This window comes from Ostrea edulis, chromosome 4 (assembly GCF_947568905.1).
Source record: "Ostrea edulis chromosome 4, xbOstEdul1.1, whole genome shotgun sequence".
Lineage (NCBI taxonomy): Eukaryota > Metazoa > Mollusca > Bivalvia > Ostreida > Ostreidae > Ostrea > Ostrea edulis.
In genome coordinates this window covers 57305543-57319339 of record NC_079167.1, presented here as the reverse complement: position 1 = coordinate 57319339, position 13797 = coordinate 57305543, and the positions used below count along the sequence as shown (strand labels likewise).

The following is a 13797-nucleotide window of genomic DNA, read 5'->3' as shown; positions in this document are numbered from 1 at the left end:
CCGGGGGGATCCGGGTTAAAATTGGTCCTCAGTATCCCTTGCTTTCCGTAAGAGGCTACCAAATGAGGCGGTCCTTCGGATGAGACCGCAAAAACCGAGGTCCCGTGTCACAGTAAGTGTGGCACGATAAAGATCCCTCCCTCCTCAAAAGCCATTAGTCCGAAATAACTGACTCCTTTTTTCTGGCTTTTTTATGATTTTGATATTTACCGTGCCAGGAAAACGTCAGAACCGGTGCCATTACGTAAACTGGGAATTTCACCTCCTACATCTGGAGGCGGCATTCTCGGGTCAATTTTAAATACTTGCGGACTAAAAGACCGTAAGCGCCAAGCATAGGCTAGCCTCGTACAACCACGCTCTGCTTTTTCCGTAAATCTCCGACGAGCAGAGAGTCTAGTTAAGACACGCGATTACGTTTGTAACGTCAGACGGCTTACCAAAATATCGGTATTTAATTTGATTGGTTGATTCAACACACCTCCAAAATAACGACCACCGAAGATTGAATTTGCGCATGACGTTTAAACTCAAGGATTTACAACTAGAGTGTTTATAAAAACTTTTGTAAAAAGGAATTGATTTATTTGCTGTTCTACCCACGGGAAATGGTAAAACCGTTTTATCAAAATTACTTTAGGAGGCAAAAGTGAAAGCAAACTTTCCAGCTGACAAAGACCTTTTTTTTTCTATTGCACATACAGTAATGATTTTCCCATTAGTATCACTAATGAAGGATCAACTAATTAGCATCAAATCTCAGAATTGACTGTTTAAATGTCAGATAATCAAACCGAAACTAAATTAGCGCTCCCTAGCGGTAACAGTTATTATCGCGTGTCTTTACCAGACTCTCTGCTCGTCGGAGATTTGCGGAGACAGCCGAGTGTCTGGTTGAACGAGACTAAGCATAGGCCTAAATTTTGCAGCCCTTCGCAATGATGACGTCTCCATATGGGTGAAAAATTCTCGAGAGGGACATTAAACAATATTCAATCAATCAATCATAGCTAGTGACCGATCGCGGTAGCTCAGCTTCGCAGTCGGGAGGTTGTGAGTTCGAGCCCCTTTTAACTAATACTCAAGTGATCCATAAGACCTGTGGGCCTTGAAAAATGAGTAATTCACTGGTTTGTCACAGGTCAGAATGGATGATGCCGTGTTCGAGAGGAAGCTCCGCTTGTTTTTACAAGGAAAATAACATGTGCTCATTACAAGTATAGAATCGAATACGCCACTCTTTCATATAACGCAGTGTGAGTTCCATAATAAATTAAAGCAGAAAAAGAAGACAAAAAATGACACATTTCGATATTATCAATAATATCAAAAGAATTTCCGTAAGATTTCTGTTAGATGAACTGAAAGTGTGATGTATTCTTCTGTGTTCGTATAGTCGAACCGATTGATATGTATCTAACGCATGCCACTTTAAATCTAAAATTTTTGATTATATTGCTTATCATACCACAGACGTACACATTTTTTAAAAGTATTTTTAAAGGTATATCTTGTATCTGTATTATCACCATAACACTTTAGATAAGAACAGACATATTCCTATGTTTCTTTGGATTTCCGAAGTATATCATATGTTATCCTCTCCGCTGAATTGGCTTTGTTGTAATTAATTCCTTGATAAAGTAGATATCGTCTATTCCGTTATCTCGTCCTTTGTTATCTTAATACCACTGCAAACTTGATAGGATTTCTTGATTTTCAAATGTAGCTTATGTACAGACTAAGTATATTAAAAGAAAAAGGGAAGTGAGCTTTGCATATAATAGCTTTTTATACAGAGCAACGATACTCCCATTAGTTTATAAGTTGTTTGATTTTTGTCTCGGATTGCCAAACGAAATTCCAGCAGTTACCGGATAAGTGTAGTGAAAAGCCGGATGTATGCAAAGCGCAGTCCCCTTAGAAAATTATTGTGGAATAAATCAATCGGGAATATATAATGAATGGATCTTTCCTGAACGAAGTCATTCAGCGCTAAAGCTTTGCAACAGTGAAGTCCCTATAATTAAATCGCAGCACTTCACCAAGACCAATAGATGTGCTAAAAGTGTTAAATCTTAGTAAATGTAGAAAATATTCAATTGTTGCAAAAACAATGGAGAACACGACTTTATTAAGTGATATAAAATGTTTGAACAGTTGCCTAGATTTACCCGGCTGTGTTACGGGCGAAATGTGCAAGCGATACATAGAGAACGTATACATTTTCCCAAATTTTGTGGAGTGGATTTACATTGGTCTGTATATAATTCTCTTCTGTAGTGGATTAATTGGAAACACATTGGTCTGTTATGTTATTTATACGTGTCATCATATGCAGACTTTTGTCAACATGTTTATCTTTAACCTCGCCGTTGCTGATTTCCTTGTCATCCTCGTGTGCCTTCCCTCCACAATGATGGCCGATGTCACAGAAACTTGGTATCTTGGAGAAACCATGTGCAAGGTTGTTCCATTCTTGCAAGTAAGTATTTGAAGAAAAACATGTCAAAAAAGCGAATGATGTTGAATTACAATTACCCCGTAAGTATTAGAAGCGTCATTAAGTAGTTATACTAAATTTATTAAATTTGAAAGAAGTAAATCCATGTAGTTAAAATTGAAATTGGTATAGGTTTTTAATTCATAATGTTAAATCAATACCATACGAAACGATGCTGGATATATTTACATGTAAACTTAATTATACTGCTTTGTTAATGAACTATATAGTATCCCACAGATGGCTAATCCTGAACGAGCGCAAATATAAGAACGAAGTAAAAATTCCATGATATAAAAGCGAGATCTCGTTCGCACGGGTATGTGATGAAAGACAACGTCCATGTTTATGACAATGGTCATCCTCTTAAAATTATTTTTTTACTTAATCAAATACAAAACCAACTTTTTAAATTTCATCTGTAGTGTAAATGAATTACAAAAGTCAATATGCTATGTTTATTTTTCTGTTCTTTAAGTAGAAAGGAAATGAGCGTTTACCGTAATTGCCAATGGAGCCGTTGCGCAGATGGACGATTTAACTACCTGTTATGCTCTATCGGGTTTTATAGAGCATGAAGTGGTTAATATGACCTGCTATAATAAGTGCAAGGATCCGAACTAACTTGTGCTATTAGGTTGATTTCAACAGGCAGAAATTAAAATGGCCATTATCGGGTCTTGGATCTGCATCACCGATTAACATCATCACACAATTCTTCCCCCATTTTAATAATCACCCAAATATGTCCGAACTGAGTTGCACATCTTCTGATGTGTATAATGCACGTTCAATCAGTGGGTAGAGTTTGATTATCGTTGAACGAATACTGTGAGAAAGCCTTTCAAACGGTAACACGTTTGGCGACTTAGTGAGCTTAACCTTTGATATACTTTAATTTTAGTAATAATCTTTGAGGTGTGATATTCAAAATTTGTGGTTTGATGTACTATAGATTTGCTATAATAAACAGTGCTATCACCGAGTGTATTCGTGTTTCGCAAAATCAACTGAAAAATTAATCATTTTTTGTTTGTTTGTTGTATATTCAGCTAATGAAAGTACATTTCCCTGTTACTTCCACTCCTAAACTTGTACCGTAGGATATATTTTGTCGCAAGGATTACTTGCTATAACTAATTCTATCAATTAAAAAAATTACTACTTCCAAAATCTTGATTCAGGGACCAAACATGTTTGTAAAATCGTTTTCCTCGGGTAAGAACTATACGTGGTTAACTTTTTTCTAAATACATAGGGAACTGTCTAAACGTTAAAGGAAAGATTTCAAGAATTCCTTTGTATCTAAAGCCCGCCTCTGAATATGAAAATCTTATTGTCGAGGTTCCTGACTACAGCGCTTTAATAAGGCAATTAGATAAACTTTTCCTGTTGCGGGTAATTAAGAAACATACTTAATTGTTATTGGAGTCAAGTCCTGATACAGTAATTCACTTCACAATCGTGAAATTCTGGATTCGATCCCCGGCGGACGAACCAAACTTAGGCGTTTGGAATGTTCCTTCGCCAAGAGCATGTGCACGATATTAGAAGTGAAAGTCCCGGGTCTTTTTAATGAGACCTAACAACTTCAACAAGTTCCTTGCTACAGTAGGTGTTGGCAATTAACTGGGCAGAGATCTTCACTGCCACAAGCTTGAGCACCATATGTAGGTCAAAATTTGTCACGTGACCTACAGCTGGTGACGTCTCACTATGAGTGAGTGATTCTCGAATGGATCGTAAAACACCAAACAAAAACTAACCAAACTTACCATATAAAGTATCGCCATAAAATGCAGAACATATTCGATTCTGCATGGCTGATTTGTTGTTTGTTGTCCTTTCCCGTACATAATGATATTTTAATGCTGTACATTCGAATTTAGATTAATGATCATTGTTCCAGAGTCTGTAATGCAACAGAACTACGGAACCTAGACACACTATCACCACCATCCCGGGGTATCCCTTCTTAGACTTAGGGTAATGATGCACCTTGTTGCAATTTTACTTTGGATTCACATATATAGGGAAAAAAGAGAGATTAACATGATAGCAATGTCAAGTGTTCCGTGTGTGGAAAATAAAGTGAAAAACTCATATCGTGATTAGACTCCTTGACATTAGTGCTAACAAGTGCTGGATCTGTTGTGGGGAGCTTATAGGAAACATACAATGTAATCCTAGTGCTAAATTTCACTGTATACATGTATATAAACCGCTTTCTTCGTTTACGTAATCTTTGTAAATAGCTACATCTTCGTTGATACTGCTTGAACTTGCAGAAAATACTCTCAAAACAAACTTCAAGCAATCTCGTCTAATTCGTAAGCTTAGCAGCATTTTCTGGATTAATACTAAGACTGCATGTTTTTGATTTACACTGACAACTATAGTGATGGCAACGAGTACTCGATTAGTTAATTATCGCTCGGTCATAAAAAGTTAAACTCGACTAATCGATGTAAAAAAAAAAACATCAACTAAAAATAAAGATCAAAATGAATCTGCCTAACTTCGTGGCGTTCTGATCACGGTCTCTTTTGTATCCACAACACGGTAGTCCGGCCAGCTATCTAGCGGTCGTGGTAGCTCAGTGGTAGAGCGTTTCAATGGAAACAGAGTTATTGCCCTTGGATTCAATATTTTGAAACGTATCATTGATTATTCATCTATAACTTAGACTTTTGAAATAGTTTATTTTTAACAAGATTTTTTACAATAACTCTCGGAAAATACTCCAACCAACTATATGTTCCTATCATGCATAAATATAAATAAATAATTGATTTTGCAAAATCTGATGACATCACAGGCGGGTGGAATTACTTTTTAAAATACATAATATAAAGTTTTAGATTTGAAAAATGCGGCAAGAATTGGAATGGCAGTAGAATTATTAGAGTTAAAGTAAAGAAGAAAAGTTTCCCAATTGTTCATTCTGTGAGAGAAAGAACTGACCAAGGGTCGGAATCTCTTTCTCTCACAGAACGGACAGTGCGAGGACAAACATCTCCAACACGATCATCTGAAAAATTTATGTACTTTTGATATTGTAACCAGTCTTTTGTTTAAATGATTGGTGGACATTTCTAGGTAAACCCCAATGTGAAAAGTTGAACGGGTCATTTCTATAAAAGCTCTTGAAGAGGAAACCCTTCAACATCAAACAAATATTCAATTATTGTTGGCAATACAAAATCAATAGCATATTGTAATTTAATCAGTTTCAGTTAAATATTTCATGACAAGACCCCTTTGTGCTAAAATCGTATTCCCGAGTTAAATAATACTTTTATGACTATCCAAGCTGAATATATGAAACAGCTGTATCCAGTGGGCTGCAGGTAGAAGACGGTGTCTATAAAGACTATCGCAAATAACCAAAAGTATACCATTGAACTTTGAATCTGGTAGAATGGATTTCTCTGTTATAACAGTCATCCTTAGGATTATGTGTAGGTTTCTATACTAGTCGACAGAGATTTAATATTTCACATTCCGTGTTAACCAACACAAGTATATGATAGACCTATTTGTCATGGCTATGTATATGATATATCTGAAAAACTCAGATTAAGACTCATATTGTGAAATGAAATTCTTTCGGTAAGGAAGCCCCTGGCGTATAAAAAAAAAGCTGTCTTTCATTATATAACATACCAGTCAGATACCTGCATCTTTCTGAAATTAAAATAACCAATGAGTTCAAACATCTGGCAACTTCATCCTTCTTTCTTGATTTATATATTCAATCTGTTATTTGCAAAACTCACACGAATTTAAGATTTTTCGTACAATCTATTGCAGATTTCGGTTTTAAACTTTTGTTTTGTTTCGCTTTTAAGACTCTCAATTTTTACCTATGGTAGGTCTGCCCATGTTGTTGAAACTAAAACTCCATACAAAGTTTTCAAATTGCAGTGTGCATGTAATTTCCAAGATTCTAGTCAACTTGCACAAGGAAAACAAAATAAAAAGTTGGGTTTTTTTCAGTCGGGTCGGAAAAAAATTAATACAAACAAAATTGGTGGGTTTTTAAATATATATATATATATATCGGTCTAATGAAACTCAATGTTATTGATCAAAGGGCAAAAAATTCCCGAGTTTTCTGAAGCGTGATGTTTCTGCAATTTGTTAATCACAATAATCCATATTACATTTGTGTATTTACGTTGTTCCAACCTGTGAAAACTTTTCTCACAGTAATATAAGACCGGTTATATAATAGTAATTTTTCAGATACCAAAAAGCCCACACATTTACTTGGAAATATGTGGATTTTCCTCCATTTTTATTCAAAACGCCAACAATTTGTACTTTCTTCGCTCTTTCGCAACAGAAAGTATGAGAGCCATGCGTGAGTTGCAATCAAATTAATATAGGTTATTTCATATGTTGATGTTGTAGATATGTGAATATGATGTTTTCTCACAGTGCCTATGAAATCTAGGCATAAAACTGTCTCCAGAAATCAATACTTTAAACAATTTTCACAGAAATTGTAAAAAGAAAATCACCACCAATTTTGTGTGACGTCATATTTCAAAATAGAAATAAGTTTTCTGACTATTTCAGCATGGAAATTACTGAATTTCAAATTGACTGAACAATCTTCATATTCTAGAACCGGAATGGCTTTTGTCGTTCATAGTCCTTTCAATCTCATCTAGAAACCCTGTTGTGAATTGTGCATACAATAAAAAGATAATGAAAAGAGATGAATCTCACAACCCTATAAAGAATACAAGATTGAGGACAGAGGGATCAGGTGTCTAGGAGAGTTAAGCATCCCCTGTTGACCAGTCATGTAAAGAATGGTCTAGCAATCGCTATGAAAAACGACAGACAGCATTCAACCTAATGATAGGTTAAATTCGAAAATAAGATTATATCAATGACCATAGACTGTGCGAAATGCTGACGAGACTATTGGAACACCTGTTACATCAACTTATTTGTTAGTAGCCTACCTCGGTTTTAAAATTGATCATACACAGAACGTGCTCTCGATGGAGAGGCTGAAGTCACTCAGTTTGTCAACGCCTATGTTCAATAAATATCCAAATATGAAGGAAATGTGGAGGATTCTGCTGTGTCTTCTATTTCATATTCACATGGATATATTGAAATGATAAATGAATAGAAACTAATTTTGTTTATATTCAATTGATACACCACACCTTTTTCTCAAAAGTGTAGTAATGATGTAAATTTTGTTTTATGACACTGAATTGAATTGGTGTATTTTGTCTGGAACTTTGGTAGATGAAAGGTGAAGATAACGAACGGTGATCAATCTCATAACTCCAACAAGCAATACAAAACAGATAGTTGTGCAAACACGGACCCCTGGACACACCAAAGGTAGGATCAGGTGACTAGGAGTAAGCATCCCCTGTCGACCGGTCACACCCACCGTGAGCCCTATATCCTGATCAGGTAAACGGACTTATCCGTAGTCAAAATCAGTGTGCCAAGAATGATCTAACAATCGGTATGAAACATTTGACCCAATGATAGGTTGTATTGGCAAATTAGATCGTTATAACAACCATAGAATTTGCGAAATACCGACTTTAATCGAGACTGTTGAAACCCCTGTTCCATCAACTTGTTTGTCAGTAGCTTGTTTCGATTTGAAAACTGACCATACGCAGAACAAGCTCTTGCGTATCGAATCAGTTGAGAGATATAAACACCATGTGCAGCTGATAATGAAATATTGCTACATAAATATGGAAAGTTGACGATAGATAGAATAAGACTCAATCCAATGTTGTCTTTTCCTGGCAATAACAGAACCAATCTTCAACACAAAGCCAAATATTTTTTTTTATCAACAGACTTAGTAAAAAAAAAGTTTCTGCACCTGAATTGCATTACGAACAAAGCGGAGTTGCTCTTATTTTTGGAACAAATAATCAATGAGAAATGTATGCATTTTCTGATATAGGTAACAATGCTAAACCACTCCGAAATAAACATTTCGTCTCCCAGTTTAACGATAGTGGGGAATGTCTGTCTGTCTGTCTGCAACACCCTTCTATATAATATCTCAATGAAAGGTTACTTTAATGTATTTTTAGTCAAACACTCAATTTCACCAGGTTTTAGTACCAGTCACAATAGCTCAGAATGCGTTCGTTTTGTGGTTGAGGTGTCAGGGGATTCAAGCCCCACTCATAAATTGGCCGCGTTAAACCTAAGACGTATAAGACTTACCCTTATTCAAAACACAAGGTACTTTGAAATGAGAGTCACTAGTGTTTCGAACCGAGGTTTCCTGTCGCGAAGGGGCGTTATCACGATAAAGAACTCGCTGTGGTTACGTCCCCGAAACCTTATACAGGCATAGATTTGTGGCACTTCACTTTACAGTCGGTGTCATCCTTGTGAAAAATTCTCAAGGGGCCGTAAAACAAACTATTTCCAGAAAATATCCCAATTACCATTGAAGATTGTGAAAATTTTCTACGAATGGAGAAAATTCGAAATGGTTTTGATGTGAATCCCACATAAGGAAAGAAATAGTTTCGGTATGACTATTCAAGTACAATATCATCTTTAGCAATGAAACTTTACATGCGGTATCTATGGCTAAATATTGCCCATTCAGTAATATAAAAAACAGGTTCTAGATACAATTTCAATTACTATTTGAGCGTTAAATAAGTATGCTTCTTCAGATGAAGAGTATCTATAAATTACAATAAGAGTTCAGAGTTTTTACATAGGAATATATAGGATTTTTCTTTTAAGGTTCCTGTTTTTTTTTAATTTTTTTTTTTTATAAATTTGCCTCTCAAAAATCATAAGGAACCATGTAATATTAATACTGGAGGAAATTGCAACTACTCATGTTAGCGTCAAGGTGATTGGTCCTAATATGTTTCATCTACTTCGTTGAATGGTTACAGTCAATGGAATTTAGATTACTTTGGATCAAAACTTATTTTTCCATTTTGATATTTCAAACCAGAGAGAATTTCACCATCAGGCATTGGTCATCAGGGGTTTTTTTCCAATCCAGTTCGACCATCGGTTGTTAATTTCTAAATCAATTCGACTAGTAAACATTTACGATAGATCGATTCAAAAGTCACAAAAAGTGAGATCCATGAAAAACAGATATTATTTAAATCCCAAAATCTCTTTGATTTAGATAATAAAAATCATGTTTATCTGGAAAGCTTGGAGGAAAGGATAATATGGAAAACCCTGCATTTCCCTTTAACACGAGGAACATATGGATGTTGATGTCTTCAAAGTGACTTATCCTGTATCTGCCCACGCGGTATTTGGGCGACACCATATCTGGATGTCCCTGGGATTATTATTTAGCATATTCGAACAACAGAGGTAATTTTCCATATCGCCTTCTGAATACTGCTAATATGTAATAAATTGGCACAATTTGAAAAAAGTTCTAAAGTATGTTCAATCCATTATCATGGGACGAAGAAGTGGTTCATTTTATGAACTTTCATGTCTCTCAGCAGACAGGGGCGTCACCAGTTTGACCGATGTTTTAAAGTTTTATGGCCACTGAGACGTGAGAGTTCATCGTACAAATGCACATCGTGACAAGCATTATTTATCTTAAGGTCTGTTGTAGCCTGAGGTTGAAACCAAGACCTTCCACACACGAAGAAATCGGTCTACCGTCTGCTCTAGCGCGGCTGTTACACGGAATTGAATTCTTGAAGAAGAGATAGAACCGGTTGTGGGCTTAAATTGACTTCATTATTATAAGTCGTCCAACACATGTGTTATGTGGTTTTGATCAAAATAGATATAATAAGAGTTGTGTGTATTTATAAAGACTTGTTATTAGCATAATTTATGTATTATATTGAGTCATTATTGATCATTAAGTTTCTAAATCGTTTTGGGTCTTTCGTCCGTTTTGAGTACTTATGGCACCGGTCAAAATGGCTGTAATAAGTGAAAGTACAGACGGTTTTTATAATTTTCAGTCACTTGGAACTATTACGGACTTCGATTTATGAATAGGGGTAAGAAATTCAACTGAAAATGATATATAACGTTGCACATTCTATGCAATTGCTTGTTGCAATGCACAAACATTCTGTTTAGTGGTACAGTGCTAGGACCCAGCTAAAATTCGAGTAAAACATAATTCAGATAATTTTCAGAATTTATTTCTGTATATCTTGGGAAGTATACGGAATTTCGAGATGAACTTCTGTTGTAATGTAGATTGATTATGTATGGATATATTAAAATACGGAGTAGAATGATTAATTGTTTTTCATCGGCGATCTTGGATACCCTTTATCTAGAGTTCTATATCTTTACTCTTTAATTCAAACAGTATTTTATTATGATAATTCATAACAGGATTGGACAGCAGGCACTGCCTATATAAGTCTTCGCTGTAGAAGGTACAAGGCCATACAAACTTTAGAATAAATGAATGTAGTATTACACAAAACAATATTATCAACAGATAATTCAATTTATGCCGCTTTGAGAAATTTGTAAATTTTTACACGGTCGGATAGTAACGGATTTTCGAGCCAATCAAATTCTTTGTTTAGATAGCGTCCTTTTTCCAAGCGTCCTTCTCCAAACTTTCCAAAGCCTGTTATTGTGCTGTGAAAATAAAACAAATTTGGCGCTGGATATAATGATTTGAACATTGCAATAACATAGGTAATTTATGACATGGCAACTTGTAATCAATCTTTACTCTTTGTTAGTAAATTCGAATCCAAGTGATAATATTACCCGAGTTTCGGACGAGACTGTGCTGGTACGAAGAAGAAAAAAATCCGCACTGCTACGGCCCTGAGTGTACCTGTCATACATAGAAAATCTGTGACACTTCACCTACAGCTAGTGACGCCCCATTAACATTAAATAAAATTTCAAACTTTAGTCCTATAATTAAAGTATGTTTTCATTTAAGCAAAATATATTCCGTTAAAACTCTTTATTTTGAATATTAAATTACACGATTTTATTTTGGTGGTAATGAAAACGTTTTATCAATTATTCATTGAAATTGGATTTTTTTTTTCCCTTTAAAATGAAAGATGCATTTTCCCAGAAATGGAACAACGGGAAGACGGAATTTCGTGTCAAAATATTGATCAAGCTTTGTTTTTGTAACATCATTAAATAATAAAATCTTGTCTTTCTTAAGTGTAAGCCAGTTGATGAAGAAATGCTCTACGAAATACTCTAAGAAATATGTGATTCAGTATGACAAGTATAATTCTGAGAGCCCAAAAACTTTCTCACTCCGTTGGCATGCAAAGCATCATTTGTCTGCTACATATTTGTGTGGCGGAGTTTATTAGAATGTTTCACAACTCAAGCAAGTTTTTGTAACCCATACACATTTGTTCATGATTATAAATGAAATGATTCAGAAAACGACGGGTTTCTTCCGTTAAAGCACTCACGGGTCAAAGAGACAGCTTGACACTGACTGGCAATCAATTTCACTGAAAACCCATTGAAATACATTTGATTTTATGAATGTTATAACGAGTACGACAGCTAGGAGCTGGGTAAAACGCACTTCCGGTAACTAGGATTGTATGGTGTAATTTCTTGGTCGCCGGTTCGAATCTCACTAATGAAAAAAAAAACCTTACCGCGGAGTAAGGCAGCTACCTAGGTTAAATCTGTACCATTACTTTCCTTCTATGTCGGATACAAGAAATGATAAAAAGTGTTGTAAAATCTACAGAATGTAATACTATGTAAAATCTACAGAATGTAAAAATAGGAATAGTATAAAGTACACAGAATGTATTACTATGTAAAATCTACAGAATGTAAAGATATGATTAGTATAAAGTAAACATAATGTAATACTATGTAAAATCTACAGAATGTAAAGATAGGATTAGTATAAAGTACACAGAATGTAATACTATGTAAAATATACAGACTGTAAAGATAGGATTAGTATAAAGTACACAGAATGTAATACTATGTAAAATCTACAGAATGTAAAGATAGGATTAGTATAAAGTACACAGAATGTAATACTATGTAAAATCTACAGAATGTAAAGATAGGATTAGTATAAAGTACACAGAATGTAATACTATGTAAAATCTACAGAATGTAAAGATAGGATTAGTATAAAGTACACAGAATGTAATACTATGTAAAATCTACAGAATGTAAAGATAGGATTAGTATAAAGTACACAGAGTGTAATACTATGTAAAATCTACAGAATGTAAAACTAGAAGTAGCATAAAGTACACAGAGTGTATTACTAAGAATGACGTAGAATCGATGGTTTGTAATACGAGGTGTGGCTATAGTTACAAAATGTAATACTAGAAGTGTTAAATCGACAGAATGTAATACTTGGTCTGGAGTAATGTAATACTAGGGGGTCACGTAAAGTTTACAGAATGTAATATTAAATAAGAATGGCGTTAAAATGACAGAATTAATATTAGAAGTGGCGTAAAGTCTATAAAATGCAGTGCTGAGAAGAATGTCTACAAAATGTAGTACTAGGGTTGGCATAAAGTCTACAGAATGTAATAATAGGGTTGGCGTAGTTAAAGTATATAAGATGTAATACTAGAAGGACGTACTTGGTTCAAAATCGACACACTATAATACTAGGATTAAACTGTACACATACGATAGAAAGGGTGACTTGAAATTTCAAGGTTTCGACTATTCGTATTTACAACCCAATCTGTATAGTACATTTACATCAACTGTACAAGATCTATTATCTGTATTAGTCATAGAACTGACCAGAACGTGTTTCTTCGTGTGTGTTTTGAAACCCCCAAGTCCTGTCTTGGATGTTTAGAATTTTAGGAAATGACTAGCAGCTAAATAAAGACATCTTTTCAATGAATGTTAAATTCTCTGTGGGTATGGAAAACTTTATTAATATTCTGAATGATCAATTTAATAATATAGCAGAAATTTGAACGATAGTCTACATTATATTCCCCGCATACAAAATATATCTATTTTCATCGCTATGACTTGACAGATCCATGTATGCTTCGCTGTTGTAAAAGGCTTTATCATGCTATGGAGAAAAGAAACTGTGGTATTCAAAATATATTTGATATTCATTAAGATAGAATGAAGACAATGACAATTCATACAATTATAATAGATTAGTTTCTTCAGTAAGTGATAAAATAAACACCAGTCACTGACAGTCTAACAAGCAAGACGAAGAAAGGGGGTCTATTAGATGATTAGTCTAACAAGCAAGACGAAGAAAGGGGGTCTATTAGATGATTAGTCTAACGAGCAAGACG

General features: G+C 34.8%; 1 protein-coding gene across 1 annotated transcript in view; it reads left to right on the top strand.

Moving 5' to 3' along the window:
- The first annotated feature begins 1888 nt into the window (after positions 1-1888).
- The window catches only part of LOC125671207 (orexin receptor type 2-like), a 43457-nt gene continuing 31548 nt past the window's right edge, over positions 1889-13797 (top strand). The window contains exon 1 of the mRNA XM_048906741.2: positions 1889-2485. Coding sequence (XP_048762698.1) covers positions 2117-2485 — 369 coding nt within the window. The 5' untranslated portion in view covers positions 1889-2116. The remainder of the gene's footprint in view (positions 2486-13797) is intronic.